This window comes from Cotesia typhae, unplaced genomic scaffold (genome assembly GCF_013202065.1).
Source record: "Cotesia typhae breed Kobodo isofemale line unplaced genomic scaffold, CoteBio_Ctyphae contig_48, whole genome shotgun sequence".
NCBI classification, from domain to species: domain Eukaryota; kingdom Metazoa; phylum Arthropoda; class Insecta; order Hymenoptera; family Braconidae; genus Cotesia; species Cotesia typhae.
The window spans coordinates 5,340,374-5,361,512 of record NW_027423756.1 but is presented as its reverse complement, the minus strand read 5'-3'; the positions used below and the strand labels follow the sequence as shown (position 1 = coordinate 5,361,512).

General features: G+C 29.9%; 2 protein-coding genes across 5 annotated transcripts in view; one reads left to right on the top strand and one right to left on the bottom strand.

The window, feature by feature from the left end:
• The window catches only part of LOC141530170 (uncharacterized), a 44,129-nt gene extending 29,107 nt beyond the window's left edge, over window positions 1-15,022 (top strand). For both annotated transcript variants that reach the window (XM_074247122.1, XM_074247121.1), the window contains exons 7-9: window positions 10,239-10,436; window positions 12,233-12,395; window positions 14,668-15,022. In XM_074247122.1, the coding sequence (XP_074103223.1) occupies window positions 10,239-10,436; window positions 12,233-12,395; window positions 14,668-14,898 (592 nt within the window). In that variant the 3' untranslated portion in view covers window positions 14,899-15,022. The remainder of the gene's footprint in view (window positions 1-10,238; window positions 10,437-12,232; window positions 12,396-14,667) is intronic.
• The window catches only part of Tio (zinc finger domain-containing protein tiptop), a 173,446-nt gene that overhangs the window by 143,648 nt on the left and 8,659 nt on the right, over window positions 1-21,139 (bottom strand). The gene's annotated exons all lie outside the window — the stretch shown is intronic.

The window sequence follows — 21,139 nt, the reverse complement described above, 5'->3', positions numbered from 1 at the left end:
TCTTGGTTCAAGATTCTTGATCTTGAGTCAAGTTATTAAATTTTTTATCCGTATATGTATTTAAAATTTTGTGGGAATTTTAAAATCATAGCCTTTTACTATTATCAAACAGATAATCTATATTTTACTCAACAGTGTATTTTATTTATAAGATTGATTCAAGATATCACCAACTTGTTTCAAGAGTACTAAAAATCCTTGGATTTCTGTAATTTTTTTAGATCATCAATAATAAGTCTCAAGTATATTTCACAACGGGATCAAATAAAAAATTTGTTATTTTTTGCTGTTTTGAATGAAGAAATACTTGCAGTTCAATAAATTCCTCCTACACAAATATATTTTGAAAATGTTTTTTTTTTTATCTGATAATAATAAATTTGATTTTAAAATTTTCATTCACCTTCCAAGTGCAACATCATGCAAAACAGTACATTATTATTCTTAATGAGTGCACTGAAAAAAAAAAAATTCTCTTCTGGAAGGTAAATTTTCTTGGTGCAAGAAGTTTTTTTTTTCTGTATGCGAATATAGAGACAAAAAACACAGGAACGGATTTTAGATGAAAACGAAATTATTGTTACAGCTGAAGAGAATTGTGTTTTTAGAAAAATATTTTAATTATATCTCATGAAGATCATACGATTGAAGATTACTTTGCTAAGAAAATGAGTTTCTATTTTTTAGCAACTATTTTTTTTGGTGTTTCAAATTGTTGAAATTTTTTTTTTTGAAAAATACAAAAACTAGTTTTGAACCAAAAATATAAATAAAAAAAAAAAAAAAACAAAATAATTTTTAGTTGTTTCAAGAATTTGATTGCATCGATTGAAGATAATGTACTTTTGAATGAACATAATAACATATCTTGGATAAAAAGTATTCCCACTGAATAAAGAAACTTTTTCGATCAGTGTAGACATGTTACTACAACGAAACTCAGAGCTAGTCCTCATTCTCATTCTCGTTTTATTTAATAGCTACCTCTCTCTGTGTGATCTCAGGCATCCATATAAATTTAAAAAGAATTTAACGAACGTAAAAATTCAGTAAAGCACCTAGCAGTGTAGAGTGTAGACAGTCGCGGTTTGGCTGCATTTCAGGATAGGAGTCTGCTCGAATAGAATCGAGAGGACAGAATAGAATAAAAAGAGCTGCCTGCCCGTCGTTGTCGCCACCGCGGTGGGTTTCGGACAACCATAGGGTGGATAGAGACCAACAGAGACGTCTAATACCCCGAACAGCCAGAGAGAGTGAGCGAGAGAGTAAAGTTTCGAATGTTCACCAACCGCTATATCTCTACGCGTTCTCGACCGCAGCTCTGTTTTATTTTATGAATTGCAATATTTTACGCGACAACTGGACTCGCGGGGCGCCCACCACTAAACTCCAAACGTCTACATGCTTACCGCGTGCCATACCTTTATGAACCTATATACATACACATATACATATATACAGTCAACATCGCTACAATTGACTACCAAAATGAGGATAGCGTGACTATGATCTTCGTCGACCTATATTATATTAGGGTTATGTGGAATTCCATATACACCCTTCCACTGTCTTTCTTTTTTATTGCTCTTATTTTAAAGACAGTGTAATAATAATTAAAAAAAAAAAAAAAAAAAAAAAAAAAAATATTTTTTTTGAAAGCTGATTATTAACAAAATAATTTTAAAAATAACACTTAAGTAGTCGGATCGCTTCTGTATACTTGACTAATTGATGACCCTCAAAGTTATGGAAAACATACTTTAATTTCGTTGATTTTTAATATTTACGATAAAGTTTGATATCATTGAAAAAAAAAATTAATCAGAAGAATAGTTATTATAAGTGTATTTTTAAAATTTTTTGTACGAAAGTGGTTCTTCGATACGCTACAATAAAAATGAGGAATTGATAATTTAAAAATTTATAAAGTTGAGTCTAAAATCAAAATTTTATCACAGTGATAAAATACATAAAAAAGTTAACTACAAAAAAATAAAATTAATTGTTGAGCAGAGAAAAAAATTTTCTTACTGGAAAATGAAATTTACTTGAACCATGTAAATAATTTTGAAGATTTTTACATTCTTGATCTGAGTAGAAAAGTTCTTAAACTAAGAAATTTTACTTGATTAATTATTTTTTTCCGTGCAGCAAAACACCGTAACTTTTGGAAATTCAACATAGAATTCTGCTGAGTTCAAACTCCTGATAATCTAACTAAATAGTGAATTTTTCTTTCTTCGATTAAAATTTCACTCGAGTCAACTCTCTTAAAAGAAATCAGTGGAATTTCACTGGTGAATCAATGACGACAATTCCACTGGTTAAATCAGTGAAATTCTACTGGTTTCTTTTAAGAGAGAAGACTGTTTTAATATCCTTTCTTTATTTGTATATCTGTCCAAAATTAAAAAAATTTTCTTGTAATTTAAAATTTATTATATGTTATTCTATATTACCAAAAGTTTTTTCTATAATTTATGCTTCAATTTTTCCTCAGCAACCAATATTTCTTAATGAAACCTACAATGACTCATTTCAAAAATATTTCTACAAAATTAAATAAACTATTCCTCGTCACAAGTAATGAAAAATAAAAGTAACAACTACTCAAGAAATCCACTAACTTAATTTTACAAAAATGACTTAAATTTAAAGTATTGATCAAAACAAGCAACATTATTGCACGAAAAAGATATTTCATTTCTCAGAGTAGCAGAAGAGCGAAAAGGAAATAATAAGAGCTTGAACGCGAAGAAGATCGGTGTGGGGGTAGGAAGAAGGATCTTATAAGCCAGCTCGGCGATAGGTGTTAACATTTGGTTTATAGCAGTGTTGGAACACAACAAAACCCGCGATGCCGATGCTTTAATACTTATGTCAGCAGCAACCAACAACCAACAACCACCAACCAACGACGGTAAACACTGTGCTAGACTAGCTAGAGCACATTACCGTGTCGTGTATATATGACGGTATAGACTAGACGTACTTACACGAAAGGAGTCGTAATGCTTGCCTCTACTCTTAAATACTAGAATATGACTTGGAGGTTTACAAGCCGCCATGAGCCAGTCTGGCAACACACACACACACACACACACACACACACACACACACACACACACACACACACACACACACACACACACACACACACACACACACACACACACACACACACACACACACACACACACACACACACACACACACACACACACACACACACACACACACATACAGACACACACACGAGCGCGCGCGCGCGCGTGTGCAACACACGGAATATCCAACACATAATATACTTGTTCTTATTCTCTTTCTCATTCTATTTGCGAATGCTTTATGTGTTATATTCATGTATGGATGTACATACCACGGTATAGCACAACGTTTGTTACTTCTATTCCTTTCTGCGTCCCACCTCCTGGACTCATCCTCATACTCATCCCCGTTTGCTATTTGCAATTCTGTTGCTCGATCGCATCACGTTGACTCCTCAGCACAACCTTATTCAACTTATTCTCTGTCCTCATATTGTATCCATGCTATATATATATATATATATATATATATATATATATATATATATATATATATATATATATATATATATATATGTATGTATATATCAGCTAGGTACTCTTATACTTATACTGTGCAGTCTTTTATTTTATTGTTATGCAGTGAAGATACTTTTACTACTACAACACCGCGTTTCACGGTTAGTCCGCCAGCACTATACAACATTTATTGTTCTTAACTTTTTCCCTAAACGCTCGTTTATTTATTTATAAATGCTCCTCTTCAACACCGCTCTTAATATATACGTTTCGTTTTATAATGCTACACTGTCCGCCGCGAGCCCATTTAACCGCATGCTAAGGTATCAACGGGAAACGTTAACGATCTCGGTTCACGGTGAAAACAATATTTTTTATTGCTGCCGTTAAAGAGGCCCAATCGCTGCATATGTTTGGTATTAAGGATTTGATGATTGTGAAAATTGATTTTTTTATGGGGGTGGTAATAACAATATTTACCGATCAAATGAGGTTACCCGCCGGGAAAGATATGTATACATAATCATAATCGTTGATCATGGTTAATAAAATGTAATTGTATGTATGTTGCTGTGTATCTTAATCCAAGAGAAAAAAATTCTTCAGCGACACGGAAGAAAAGGTTTTTTTGAAGCAAATAATTTTTTGGAAGTTGTCTTGGAGCAAGGAGAAATTTTCTTGAAACAAAAAAATTTTTCTGGATTAATGTATTTTAATTCAGCCAATAAATTTTTCGTTTTTCTTAATATTTTCTTGAGTCAAAAAAATTAGTTCTTCAATGAAATTTTTCTTTCAATGTGAATTTGGGCCAGTCAAAAATCTGCTTTTTAAAATTTTTTTTACTGACACTGAAAATATCATTCATTGTGTATTAAAAAAAAATCTGAAAAAAAGGAAAATTTTCAGTCAAAATCTTATTCTCGTCACAGTAAATCAGAGTTCGGAAAATTTTTTCCGAAAATTTAATTCTCTATACGATCCTAAAATGTTGACTAACAATTTTTTTCTTTCGCTAAGATAATTTTTAATGTATACACAGAAAAAAAATGTTCTTGAATCAAAAAAAAATTCTTAAACTAATAAATTTTTCTTGATTTAAGTAAATTTTACTTGATTCAAGATTTTTTTTTTGATTCAAAACAATTACTCTTTAAAATTATTTTTTGGTTCAAGAATTTTCTCTCGAATGAAGTTAATTTTTTCTCAGTGTACGCACAGAGAAAAAGTCTTCTTCTAAATTAAATAAATATTCTTGACTCAAGAAAATAATTTCAAAAACAAAAATGATCTTGGTCAAATTAAAATGTATTTTCGTATAATAAAATGTTTAAAAATTTTTTTTCTTACTTATTTTGAGCATTATTATAGACAAAAATTACAATTGTTTTTACTAAAATTTTAATTATCTCTGAAACTATTAATCCTACATAATTTTTCATAAGATATGAAGATAAGAATGTGTATCTAATTTGAAAATAGTAGTTTTTTTATTAAAGAAAAAAATTTATCCTTTAAAATTTTTTATTTATACTCGAATTGTAATGACTTGATTTAAGACTTAATTCAAACAAAATATTTTGGAAAAGAGTGAAATTTTCTGAATCAAGTAGTTACTTTTTATCGTAGCATGTCTATAAATAAAACAAACTCTGTTCGGCTGATATTAGAATAGATGAAAGTATAAGTATATATAGGTAGACCGGTGACATGTTTATCGCAAATGATCCTAGGGCAATAGACCGGGCGAAGCAGGACAGCAAAGGCCCAGCCAAGTTGTTAGAGAAAGCCCCAATTTATGCCGAAGGTTATCATGGGAGCCCTCTCAAGCAATTGAGCTCACGTTATAATATTGTTGTTTATTTGAAACCTCAAATACAAGCCGTTAACTACCCTCTAGACTCGATTCTCTCCCTATGCGGGCCCTCCCCTCTCTAATCTTCTCTCTTAATGTATAAATATATATATATATATATATATATATATATACAGTTGTATAGTTGTATAGTTATATATGTACATCGATCTACTTTGGTCTATCTCTCTCTATCTATCTTTATGTGAGTGTGTAGGCAGCTCTGATTGGCCTTGGTTAATTCGCACTCCCGTAGACTCGGTCACGTATCGCGTTGATAATATGACCGAGGTTGCACGCGACCTCTTCAAATAATGTGTCACGTGAGTTGATCTAGAATAATCGTGTCTTGTCTCCGAGCTGGATAGAGTTTAACTTTTGTGTTGATTAATCATCGTAAGGCACTTTGCTTGTATGGGATTATAAATAAATAAAAAATGTAGAAAAGTAACTGAAAATTTTGAAAATTTTTCTTTTTTTAAATGGTAAAAATTTAATTTCTGCATTAAGAAAAAATTGTTAAATTTTCGAAAGTTTAAAAATATTTTTCTAGTTTACTTTAAATTTAAACTGTCACTTTTTAATACGTGAAATAATTGATTAAAGATAATGTTTTTAAAAGAGTCAAACTTTGCAAAATTCGTAATTTGAAAAAAAAATTTTTTTTCAAGATAAACAATAACATTCAGCCAATTTTTGTTAAAATTTAAGATTAAAAAAAAAGTTTTATTTTCAAAAATTAATTCACAGGAAAGAGATTTATTTTAACCAAAAAAATTTTCCGGAAAAATTATTTCAAAGTAGAAAAATTTTCTTGAGTTAATACATTTCCGTTGAACAATTTCAAAATAATTAAAATTTTTTTCATCATTCAATTTATTTTTTACCTTTAGTGGACAAAATTTTTTTTCACATATTACTTTATTATTGGATAATATTAATGATAGAATAAATTAAAACTCAATTAAGATATTTTTCTTACTACAGAATAGCACTTTTTTAGACTCTCTGTGCGGCACAAGTAAAATTAACAACACACAAAAAATCAAAGAAATAAAATATGACAAGAATTTATACTTAGATTTTTGTACATTGTTCATTATCTCCTGATTTCACAAAGCGTCTCAAAAATTGTTAATATAAGAAAAAAGATGCCGAGTAAAAATATAACAATTTAGAATTACGATTAACCCTCAATCCTCTGATTTTTATGAAAGATCTAAATTTCAACAAATACATCTCTATCGTTCTGTTTATGATCCGATTTTATAGAAAGAATTTGATTTATTTCCTCTGTTTTTTTGGCCCTTTTAATTTTAATTGAGATAATTACCAAACAAATGAGAGTATGGATAACACGCTGAGATGAGGTGATAAAGTTTGTCTTTTAAGATATTAAAGATTTAGCCCAGCAAGAAGCAAGGAGCAAGAAGCAGCATAACTACTAAGCGTATGAACACGGCGGATATAATCAATGTGTGTATTATCAGGGTGCATAGCAGATATATGGGATATAAGGATTAGCCGGAGACTGGTTGCTACGAATAAAAGGAAAAAAAAATAAATATTATTAAATAAATGAGCGGGAAGGATGCCGGAGAGAACGAGGAGGAGGAGAAGGAGGTGAAGGAGGAGGATAAGAATATAACAACAAGACACAGGTGCAGGGAGTATTTATCGAGACGGACAGACAGACCGAGAGAAGAGTACTCTGTTCAGTTCTCAGTTCTCAGTTATTCAACGGCTGGACGAAGGTGGGATTGAGTTATGACAGCGTTTGCTCCAGGGGGCCGGCAGACCTAAGCGAGAGCCCATAGCCCATCCACCAAACGAAGAAAAGATATTTCTTATTCTTGTTCTTCTTTATTCAGCTGTCTGTTAATCTACTCTCGGTTGGCTGGTACACTGATCGCGAGGGTTGCAACGCGTTCGCCGAGAAGAAAACGTCGGCCATGCATCACCTTTCGTTCAGTCTGGTCCTGCCTCTTTCGTTCCGCCATCGCCGCCTCCTTCGCCATCATCCGAAGATCCTCCAAAGATGCCCGAGAGCGTGATCAACCAAAGCATCCTTATTGCTGATATCCTATAATCCCACCTTTGAGAACACTGAATCCTCGATGATTCCTCGACCATTCATCCACCCACTCGACATCGGTAACGGGTCAGACTAGCTTTCCTCTCAATCCCATCATTCAATCCACACCAGATTATAATATCCAGCTCTCTGAATTAGCATGCTCATTATTCATACTCATTACTCGTCTTACCTAGCTCACTTTGTATATATAATTAAGCTAAATTTTTTTCATAAAAAAAAAAGAAATATATAAAGTGATTTATTTTGTTGATAAAATCATGTTTGTTCATGAAATTATTGACTGATTTTTTTTTTTCAATTTTGTCAATCGCTATCAAGGTTGTTCAATTGAAATACAACATACAAAAAAAATGTTGGTATCGATGCTGTTGCTTGTTACCATCTATTCAAAAATTAATCTTGAATGATGAAGTCGATAACTTGAACACTAATTATTGATGGACTAATAAAATTGTTAAATTTTCGAGTCTTATTCATAGAAAATAAAATTTACAATATAATTAAATGAACACTTGGAAAAAAATCAATTTAATTTAAGAGAAAAAAAACTTTGAATCAAAAATATCCTTTTGAAGAATTTCATTGCCTTAAAGCAATTAGAAATAGTTTTGATCAAGTAAAATTACTTGAACCAAAATTTTTCTAGTTTTTTTTCTTTCTTTTATTCACTGACAAAAAATAACTTCATTAAACCGTACATTCTTCAGTCATAAGCAAAATTTTGATAAGTTTGATCATTTTAAATCAAATATAAATAAATCTTAAACTAAGAAATTGTTCTTGGTTTAAGAAAATTTTGATTAACCAATTTTCTTGCTTAAATCAAAACTGTTAAACTAAAGAAGTTCCTTTTTTCTTATTAGTCGAAATAATTTTTTTATTGACGATAAATAAACATTAAAAATAATCTTTTTAAAGGATCTATTTTTTTATCAAAATAGTCAAGAAATTTATCGTTCACAAATCAATTCAATTTACTTGATTAATTTTTATCATCATTTTGAACTGCAGAGATTGTATGAAAAATTAATCATTGTAATTAACATCGTATATAGTTGTAATACTAATTATAATCATGATGATACTCAGATTAACATGAAAAATCAATTGATTAATTTACAAAATAATGAAATCTTAATTATTGCAACAAAATAATGTTGCTAATATTCACAAATAAATTTCATTAAAAAAAAAAAAAATCACTGCGTGTTCTCGCCTTTCGTCATATACAATCCCAAAAAAAATTTTTTTTCGTACATACAGATAAATAATAAAAACGTGACATCTCCCGAGTGACGTTGACCTTCGCCTCGAGCAGTACACACCAGTTCATCGAACGATTCTCCTCGGCGAGATATAAAAATATAAAAATATCTATATAAATCCATCCTTCGGTATCCGATGAATGCTAAATGTTGAATGTTGAATGGCTTGTCTCGAATTGATTCGGACTTTCTCAAATCTTCCTACGACATTCCAATAAATCCCGATATTCAATGACACTAACTCCGATGAGAGATGAAAGAGTTGAGCAATTAAGAGGCAATCAGAGGAGTAACGGTTGAGAGTGGAATCACTCGGTCTATACTCGAAGATGAATTGGAAAAAAAGTAAAGATATTACAAAAATAAATACGGGAAATGAACAAGATAAAGAGTAAGAATCAGAATAAGAAAAATATTTAGCCAGAGAAGAAGAAGAGGATGAAGATGAAGAAGAAGAAGAAGAAGGAGGTGGAGGTGAAGGAGAGGAATCAGAAATCGCGTCGCTGTAGAGCGGACTATATCGGAGAACGAGCGAACCGACAACCCAAGGACCAACCGACCGGCCATAAATACCTCACCGCGTTCAGCCAATTAAAACAAATCATTTTAATGCGCAACCTTTTTAATTAATGCCCAAGCTCGCTCCCATCCTTCCCTTGAGGTTCGCTTCGGCCTATACTCCTCTCACTACACATTTATATCTATATACATTACTAATATAATATACATGCCCATTTCACTCTAATACCGGGCCCAAGTATCGAAGTAAAGCTCACACACCTCATCGTAGATCCTGATCGCATGTCCCTCCCCGAAACCAGACCAACACCAAGACCAAGACCAATAAGACCCAAAAGTATTACGGATTATGAATTACATTATTGCCCACCCTCTCATGATAAGCACCAGATTTTAATTGCACATATCGGCTGGGGCTGGAGCTCCAAGATGAATGACGACTCAAAGTTGGTCAATCATTCATCGGTTTACATAAATCTTCCCCTGACAGGACAGTATACTTGATAATTCTATACTGTGATATGGTCGGCTGTTATAGAGAATGTCCGATGTTGAAATATAGAATCCACTGGATTTATAACCAAAAAATTAAAAGAAAAAAATATTTTATCTTATACAAAGAAAAGTCATCGAGAATCAGGAGTTGTCTTGTGAAAGAACGGTTGTTATTGATTTATAGATTTATTTCTGGTTCTCGGAGACGAGAGAGCCGATTTTATCGCGGAGATTAAATTAAAAAAATTAAGCTGCCATTAGAGTGTATAGACGTGACACCGGTGATGGAGTTGAATTTATACTACTGACCGCATCATCATCATCATCATCGTCCAATATCATAAAAATATTTTTTTTAAATTACTATTTTATTCATTAATTAAAATTTTTATCCGGCGTATTATTTTTATGTCCATAATACCTCTGATTTATTGCATTTACAGAAATAATTTGAGACAACATATGCTTCGGCATGTCGGAAAGGAATACAAGTGCGAAGTTTCGGGTTGTCCGACTGTTCTCAGAAATGAAGCTGAGCTTAGGACTCACAAGGCACTGGTACATACTCCGGAATCGGCAGAACGCAAGTTTAAATGCAACGAGTGCTCTTATTCTTCAAAAACTAAATCCCAACTTCGGCGGTAAGGCTAATTGATAATTTTATTAATTATTTAATTTTTTGTCATGTTGTATTAAATAATGAATCATCTTTTTATTGATTTGTGGTCATTCTTGATTTTTTGATAAAAAAATTTTTGGGAATTTCAACTTTTTGAATTAATAATTTTTAATTTATGGATTAAAAATTAAATAAAGTTGACATTGAATAATTTGCAGTCATGAATTTTGACTTTGGTTCGAATAGATGTAATAATTATGAGAAATTATCATTGTCACAAATATAAATGAATTCTATGAACATTATAAATGAAATTAAATTATAGTCGATAAAAAATTATTATAACGTAAAAATCTTTATAATATAATAAATTTTTATGTTTCCTTCTCTTCAAAGTCTTCATTCTTTATAATTTGAACAAATAATTTGAAAATTGGCCGTCAAAATAGAAGCATAAAAGTTCTTGTTTTATAAAATTTTTTACTTTATTCTCAAGAAAGGGAAGTTTTTATTTAAACTTTTTTTATAGAGTATTAAATCCCTTACAAAAAGAAATCTTTACCTTTCTACAAAACCTCTCAAACTTCACCCCTCTGTATCGAGATTTCAATTGTATCACAAGTATTTTATATTGAATTTCATACAGAAAATTACAACATAATAATGTGAAAAAAAAAATCATTTTTTAGATTAGATTAGATTTTTAGAATTAGATTACGTTTATTTCGATATTAATTCTGAGAAAAAAAATTTGATTGGCTCAGATATTCTTAAATCAAAAAAGAATTAAAAAAAAAAAAAAACGATATTATCTTAAACAAAATAAAATTTTTCTTAATTTCCTTTTCTTTTTAGAATCTATCTAAATATTTTTACTATTTCAAACTTTTAATTTCCGTACATCAATTATTAATCAATATCTTTTTGATTGGCATTAGTGATAAAGAATTTCGACTCTGTCTATGGAAGTGCTAACTTACTAACATACATTACATGGTGTCGCGATCGTTATATTTATGGAAAGAAGTATTATGATGTTAACATCATAATTTTAACAACAACTTTCTTCTCGATTCTTTTTTAAATGAAATATCTTAATATTGGTTTTTTTTTTTGTTAAAATATTCTTTCTTTAGACTTATACAGAAAAAGATATGTTTATGCATTCAACATATATAAAAACATTTAAAAAATGTATATCCATGCACACATCTCATATGTATTTTTGCCGAAAACGTATTTGAATAATTTTGTAAATGCATCATACATGGAAATCATATTTGTGTTCATAAATATTGGATATATCCTTTTTCATATCGAAAAAACAAACCTGGACATTTTTCAAAAATTGTGATAATGACCTATGAACTAATAGATTCAACATATATGAAAATATATGTAGTTTTCATATATGATTCATGTTAAAAATTACATGAAAATGAAGATGAAAATTTTTGTATTTGTACAGTAAAAAATTTTGCGTCAATGCGTCAAAAAATTTTGTGTTAAATATTTATCACTTTTTTGTATTAATTTAACACAATAATTGTTAAATTTACACATAAAAGTGTTAAATAATTAACACAGATATTTTTAACACAAAATTTTTTGACGCAAGGACGCAAAATTGTTTACTGTGTATTTGCCTATGTCTTCTTACATGTTAATCACATATTTTTTCTATGAGGGTTTGGATTAAAAAAATGTATAATAATAATAATAAAAATATTAATAGAAAAATATTTCGAGAAAAACTGAAATTTCCAAAATTCTAAAGGTCGGGAGATAAAAAATAACAAAATGAATAAAATTTTTCAGACATCACACTCGGCATCAAAGCCCGGACACAAAACTAAAGTGTCCAAAGGAAGATTGCAAATTTATAACCCGACTACACTCACATCTGAAGCGTCACATGCGAGTGCATACAGGAGCTAAGCCTTACAAGTGTCCTCACTGCCCGTACGCGAGCAATAATATCGTAAGTAAATGGAGGTGCAATAAATAATTAGACGTGGGTCGGTGGTCGGTTAAGCAGTCGACTATATTCCAATAAAATATAGTATAATATAATGTAATATAATTTAACTAAAATCTTTTTTATTTAAAATTCTTGTCACTATCCATGGACGTGATTTCACGCTGGCTCCTTGCACACCTCGTCCTTGCTCCCTCGAGCTTCGCTGCCCGCCATCAGACAACTTGGTGGCGTAAATTAAGCAAGGTACACCTTAATGTTTGGACCTTGCCGCCGCCACGATAAGATAACGAGTTAATTGTGCTCACTGAATGCCCACACACGCATGTCGTCCAACAGTCATAGCAAGCCGGTATGCTAATGTCCTTTTTCAACCACCTTATATTTATTATATATTTATACATATATAACCAGAATAACATATACCCACACCGGTCATCTCTCTCTGGCATACACCAGGGGCTTCACTCTCTTTTTCTCTTCTTGATAGCGACATAAACTCATTCCAGTGATTCTCACCGAACACTAAACAGAACCCCTACTCTGTAAATCATCCTTTTAGTATTAATATTTAATTCAATCCAACCAACTAACGACTGATCAAGGACCTCTATTCTGTAATGTTGATAAAACACTGTATATCATATACTGAAAAAAAAAATTTAACATGAAAATTCTTGAACCCAGAAAATAATTTTGAAGAGTTTCACTGTCTTGAATTAAGACGAAAAATTCTTGAATCAAGTAAAATTTACTTAAGCCAAGAAAAATTTTTTTATTCAAATCAAGAAGATAAAATTTTTCAAAAATATTTACTTGATTCAATCAAATTTTTTTTTCTGTGTAAGAATAAAGTAGTCATTTTCAAAAATTTAGTCAAAAATCTTTTTGTAATTCCAATCGCAGTAATATGAATTAATCTTCACTCACGCATTGAGAATAATTGCTATTTCTTAATAGTTTACATTAACATCAACATTTTTTTTTAAACTTTACATTCTTTGTCGCTAAATTTTTTTTTAGTTCAAAACAAATTTTTTTCTCTATTTTTTATTTCAAATCTCAGAATAATAACATTTTTTTATCATTTGAATTTTTTTTAATTGTTTTAAAGTAGACATTTTTTTTTTTTTTCATCGTGAAAATTTGTTACTTTAAATGATTTTTTAAGAATTCAAGTAAAAAATGATTAAAAAAATTTTTTTTCGAAAACTTAAAAAAGAAATTTTTATTGCAATAGAATTTCAAATTTTGGAAAATTTTGTTATTTTAAATAACTTTCAAATCAAAAAAAAAAAATGAAAAAAATTTTTTTTCTTAAAATTACTTCTTCATTTGCAATTATTTGTTCAATAACTATTTCAAAAATACTATACCAACATCAATGTGAAAAATACACACTCATTCCGTCGAAAAAAAAAAAATTTGAATCAATTTTTAGTAATAATAACCCCCTTTCTTATTTCAAAGGAAACATATTTGTCGAAGGACACTTATACATTTTTTGAAACAAAAGTACATTCATTAACAGTTGATAAATGTTTAATAATAATTAAAAATTATTCATTGAGAATTAATTAATTGTATTTAATAAACGATTTCTTAACTATTAATAAATGTTTGTTTATTGTGAATAAATATTTATTAACTATTAATAAATCACACTTTATGAATATTTGTCAATTATTAATATTTATCAACTCTTGATAAATTACATTTCATAAATGATGTATTAATCGTTAATAAATATTTTTTAAATTATCTAATGATAAAAATCATTTATTAACAGTCAATAAAGCTTATTAAATATTAGCAAATCATTCTATCAGTGCATATAAAGTAACTATCCATCAATTTAACCGCTAAATGAATAATTTGCCTAAAAAAAACTTGAAATTGACTTAAAATTCATAATATGCAGTAACTTTTCAATAATAAAATTACACGTTCTGTTTGTTTAGCATCAAGTTAAATAATAAACTCCTGAAACCCCGGTAGAGCATATAACTGACAACAAAACGTGGTTGCTGCGTCGACGAGTTTACACGCGCCACCTTTCTTGTTTCCTTACTTCCTTCCTTCTTCCTTCCTACGGCGTTGTTATGATTTACCACGGATGGTTACACGCTTTTTGTCCTATCTACACGCATCTGAGCCGCCCTCCTCTGCGCTCAGATAATACGCTCGCGTGTCTCAATAAGTCAGATAAATGCTGTGAATTTTTTGTTTTCACCGTTTTTAATTAAAAAAAAATTTTTAATTTAATTATTTTCAGGAAAATTTGAGGAAACACGTCCTTTCAACGCGACTTCACCCAGGGAAGACTATTTATGAGTGTGAAAAATGCAAAATCAAGGGATCGGATATTTATGTGACCAATTTTTCAAAGGAACTACGCGCTCATTTAGTCAGTGAACACTCTGAAGAATTTCCTACGGCCGGGCATGCCAACAGTTACGTTGCTGGAATGTTTGCCGGTGATGGACACTCAAAACAACCTGAATAACTCAAAAAATACCGCTGTTATAAATCCTTAGTAATTTAAAATTCCACAATAATATTTAATTTTAATTACAATTTTAATGATTATTATCTCTGTCTTTTTTTTATGGTTTATTTTTTTTTTTTTTTTTTTTAGTGGTCGTCATCGTGATGACGATGACTATTTAAAACATTTATATTTATATTTACTTATTATTTATTTATGTATTCATGAAATACTGCTCAGAGTTATGTCGACAGTTATTTTATTATACATAATTTGAATGTTGTATTGATGATGTGGACCCTGATATATTGAAAATGAAAATGGCATTAATGTCACACGATTTACGTTTAGCTGTGTTGTATAAACTGTAAACAAGATACCCAAGAGTTTATGACAGTAGTCACGAGCTGAGGTCGGTGAGTGGTCGGCAAAGGTCGTACCAGTATATATACAGTATATTATATTGTATATTATATAGGAGTATTCAGTTTAGAGCCAGATGGATCCATAACGATGTCAGCATATAGGCCGTTTTCGTTCTTTCGGTAGACCCCAGACCTACCTGACTCTCATCTCCAGAGATATAGGTGTCGTAACCATCAGTACCATAAACGGTTTTTTTCTCTATGTAAAAGCGAAAAAAGAATTAAAAATTCAATACAATTTCTGTTTATGATTTTTTGTTTTATTCTAAGTATTTAAACAGATGGTACTGAGTTATAGCAGGAAAACTTAATTTTTTAACATGAAAAACGCCATTTTCAACTATATTTAGAGAAGAGATACAACACTGCCGTCATTCTTTGAAACTTTTAAGAAAACTCAGTCGGTAAATAAAATTGGTGGTAAAGAAAATAATATACATTTATCAAAAGAAAAAACTATTTTGATTCAATAAACAATTTTTAGAAAGAAAAAGAAAGATCGATCGAAGGAAATTGTCATCTTTAAACCGATGTTTTTTTTATCGAATCTTTACACAAGTGACGTATTTATTAAAATATGACCAATGAATTCTGAAGTTAAAAATGGTATAATATTAATTTAAGAAAAATTTTTTTTGATTCAATACAAATTTCACTGTTAATATATAAAATTTAATACAATAATTTTTATTTTAAATGAGTAGATTTTAAGAACTTTTGTGCTTAATTTAGATGTAAAAAATTCTTAAAAATAATTTTTTTGATTCAAAATTATTTCGCTTGAATCATGTTTATTTTTTTATTAAGTGAGTGTTAAAAAATTTTAACCATAAGAAAATGAAAAGAAATTAAATTTTGATTGAAAATCAAACTTTTGAAAATTGAAATTTCATTTCTTTTTATTTTTTTATAACTAAAATTTTTTAACACTCAATTAAAATTTACTTATTTAAAATGAAAATTATTGTATTAAATTTTAAACATTAACAAAAGTTATTTTTTTCCATCAACAAATAAAAATTTGACGTAAAAAACATTTGTACATGGTAATATTCATTAATCAACTCAAAAAAAAAAATTTGGTACTAATTATTTCTCTAAAAAGTGACCGCTGATTTTACAATTTGAATAAATTTAAAACATTTTAAAAATGATGAAATTGATTTTTAGATTTTGAGGCAAGAAAGTAAAGCATATGTAGCCTTCGAGGTTGGCTCTAAAGCCATGCAAAATTGTAAGGACAAACCAGGTGATCGGCTCGGGATCTATACAGAGTGTGTCGAATGTCGAGTGTGAAGGATAATTTATCGACTAATTAACGAGGATGTCCTTCATTACCAGAGTTGAGTCTTTGTTTTCTTTGTTTAGTCTTTTCTTGTTATTCAACTCAATACCTTGATCGCTACTCTCTGTTAATTTCGCCGAGACCTGGGTGATGTTATTTAGCGCCCGAATATTTACGAGCGTTGGACACTACTCCTGTACCTATTATCTTTGTCTCTTTTCTTCGAGAGTTATATCTTTGACTCATTCATCGACAAAGCGTCATGGAATTTCCGGCGACACACTCACTGGATAACCGGTAAATCATTCTTTATTTAATTTCAAGCATTAAAATAAACTGCTAATTAAATTAATAGATATTTAAGACCTTGGCAGAGACGGTGTGAGGCTAATAAAAATATAATAAGCTCGTCGTCACCCTAGTTGATTTGATTACTCAGAACTCCTGGCTCCTAGCTTCTGATATGGTATGGTATAGTAGACTCAGGACGTCGTCTGGGTTTATACTACTGCAAGAACTGAGTTTGGGTAAATTCAACGGATTTAATTCTGGCAATTACACCTGGAAATTTCTCCCAGAAGACTGCGGCTCCCGACGACGGCCTCGTTCGCTGCGGTATCGTAAATACCAACCACCAAGACAGAGGGTGAGAATTAACCGAGAGGGTTGATATGTCGCGGTTACTTTGTATGCATTAATGGCTTGCGTCAGCCCAAAAAGACAACTATCACTAATTTAACAGAGTTTATCGTTAAGCATGCTAACCGGGGATAAATTATTTTTTATTTAATTATTTTATTTTTGTGTACGTTAGCATGAGATTTAATAAATGCTTACGTATTTAAATTTTGTAAAAATTGAACTTTGAAAATTTATATTTGTGAAATTCATGACATAAGAAATTAATAATAAAATTGTAAAAGATAATTTTTTAATAATTGTTGCAATTTAAATTTTAAGGTCAACAAATGTTGGTAAAATTTATTTAAGGCAAAAAGATTCAGACTTTTAATAATTACAAAAAATCAGAAATTATAAAAATTAAGAAACTAAATTATTATTTAAACTTTTTGAAAATTTTTTTAAGATTTTTGATTAAGTTCGTCAAAAAAAGTGAAAGTGAAAAAAATTAATAGATATTAAATTTAATTTGTTAATTATTATTTCTTTTTAATTTTAATGTATATTTGAGTTTTTGTCAAATATTTTAATTGAAATTTAATTTAGTTGGATTAAAATTATAATCTGAACAAGCGTATGAATAAAAATGTAATTTTTAATTTAAAATATTTTTTACATACTTCAATTGACGTTGTTAGGGAAAAAATTACAAAAGTCTTAGCAGATGTTTAAATAGAATAAATCTTGAATGTTTCAAAAAATTTAATTGCAATAAAAAACGATATTAACTACATCGATTCAAATTTTTCATATGTTATTTAAAATTGACTATTTCCAAAAATAGATATTTTTGAAAAAAATTATTTTTTCATAATTTTAGAAATTAATTTATTATTTAAAGAAAGTTTTTAAGAGTCATATATTTATTATTTTTATTTGATTGAATCGATGAACCCTAAGGTTATGAATTTTTAGACTTAATTGAATTTTAAAACATTGCAACTCATTTTATCGATTCTAAAACATCTGATGCATCTACTTGATAGTTCCATCAATTGTAAAAAAATTCGATATTTTTGAAAAAATACAGAAACTACCCCAACGATTTTAAAGAACCTAATTATATCAGTAAAGATCTCCTGAATTTTTAAATTAGTAAAAAACAACTAATTAAAAAAAAAAAATATAGATTTACTAAATTTATAGTAAATTGATTTAAGAACTACCAATTTTGATATAGTTTTCATACTCACTATTTCAATAAGTTAAAATTTCACTATTTTAATTTTAGAGCGCACGCTTTAGGTTTTAGATAGTTTTTTCCACGCTTTTTTACATTCAAACCATTCTTAAGTTTTAACACTAACACTTTTTATCTCTACACGGAAAAAAGAAAAAGAGAAAAATTAGATTATGTGATGTAACGTGGTGTTCCATATAGAAAACTGAAAAAATTAGTTTCAGATCGTAATTATTAAAAATTTTGTAAGAATTACATTTGTAAATAGTTTAAATTTAAAAAAATTTTATTTTAAATAGCAATTTTTCTAGTTTTCTATACGAAGCGACGCTTATTATTGTTACTATTTATAATGTAATTTTTACATTGTAATTTTTTGCGTGAATTTTATATTCTGACTCCGCTTAATCCAAAAATAACTAATAAAATTAATAAAACAAATAAAATTTATGAGAAATAGAAGAGCTCGGATCTGTGGGGCTTTGGGGATTGATGAGCACCACCTTTAATGCCGTTTGTATGTAGCGGCGCACGTAAGCGCCTCGCCTTACAGTAATTAGCTCAACAAACGCGCCACCCTGTCCCATCAATTGCTACCCTACGCTCAGAACCTCCTTTTCTTATCTCTTGACTCGGTCTCACTGCAGTGAGTCGCAATAGTGCTTTCGTCTGAGTGTGTATCATCCTCTTTCTCTCTCTTGTTCTTAGGAGCGCAGTGTGTATCTTGAATTAAACATTCGATGCCTCCTGTCTTGTCGGCGTGCACTTGGCCGGAATGCAAATATATAAATACACTTAACTGCACCCCCTCCTCCCTCCCACCTCCCACCTTATCCAAATCCACCTTCTCCACCTTATTCCAGCTTGTCCACCTTAGCTTCTCTGCACTGCCTTATTTGCTCTACTCCCTGATGGTCCCTCTGCTCTTATTCGGACGGACTGCTTAGCTGGGCTGTACTTATCCTCATGCTGGACGACATACGTTATACCTTCTTCCTACTACTTTCTTCGAGCTTGGAGCTTCGAGCCAGTGCAAGCCGACAGTATTTCTTAAACCCGGTGTTATCCACTGGACTTGTACTTATGCTGGTATGCGCTTTCCGTCGAATTAAGGGACACTAATACCATCATACAATGCACTTATACTTGCTACACGCTTAATATAAATAACAAAGCTGTGTAATATATTATTATAACAACTGAGTATATTAGAGGTGTCGTTTTTCAAGAGACTCGATTAGCAGTTTCTCTCTATTCTTCTACCTTACACCTTTTACACGGTAAAAATTTTTGGAAAAAGTAAAAAAAAATCTTGTTTTAAAAAAATCTATTACTATTTTCACCCATTATTAGTTTTCTCATGAGTGTGAATTTAGCAGACATCTTATAGTTTTTTAATAATTTATAAAAAATTGATTTGTTACAGAAGAAATAGTATAAAAAAATGCATATGGAAATTTTCACAAGTTTTTTCTATGCAATTTTTTAGATTTTTTTTTTTACAACCATTAATTTAAAATAAATCTAAAAATTCTCAAAAATTAGCTGTCTGCTGAATTCACCCTCATGTTTTCTTCACATTTATATTACGTTGGGTACGTTCAACATACGTTTGTAACGTTCATTACGTTCAAATGACGATTTCAACGTTCAATACGTTGATCCTACGTTTTCAACGTCTAATACGCTCAATCTACGATTTGAACATTCAATACGCTGAATCTACAATTTAAATTTCGACTCGGGTGATGATCTCAGAATTTATGAAAATTCTACTTGAAGTTGTGATTTCTCCATTTTTTTTGCAAGCGACACTTAACTGTTACAATTTATATTCTAAGCTGTAAAAAATCAACTATGAATTTTTCTGAGTTATTCAAGATTATCACACTTTAAAAAATTGTATTCTTGATTCAAAAATTTTCCTATTTAATCAAGTTAATTTCTTTAATAATATTAAACCGTACCTTTACACTGATATCAGTTCTATTAGAAAAACTGTTTTGATTGATTAAAATATTCTTGATCCTAACAATAAAAATCGAAACTCGCGAAAAAATGGGACCTGATTCCTTATTGGTCAAAATTAAGGCGCGCGCATATGCGCGCAATTTGAATTCCTAGTCCAAGAAAAAAAATTAATTTAAATACAACCGGCCGTTTGTTTATTCAATAGTTTCATTTTTTTTTTTTTTTTCATTCAAGAGTAAATTTCTTGAATTAAGAAAATTGAGTTTTTGAAGCAAAAGTTAATTTTGAAGAATTTTTTTTTAAGTCAAGTACTTGATATTAATATTGATTGTCACATGCTACTTTTTATTTTCTTAATCTTACACAGATATGTGTTATATATGAATCGACAATCATCCCTGTTTAAAACTGGATTTTTCCTTTTCCATGTTCCTGCACACCGAGGAATTCAGTAATTATAATTAAATGTAAATTTATATTTTAACACTGAAAAAAGCTATAACCTTGCGATTATTGCAGTAGCTTTTAACTGCAGAGACGTTCATATATATACAATATGAATATGTATTTGTAAATTTACATGCGTGCATGAATACCGTCACGATTGTCTTTGACGGCAGAACTATTTTAACGGCAAGAATATTGCATCCTGGATTGTATTTACGGACGAAACAAATCAAATGTTATCAAGCATTCCGGACGGACTATAAAGAACTT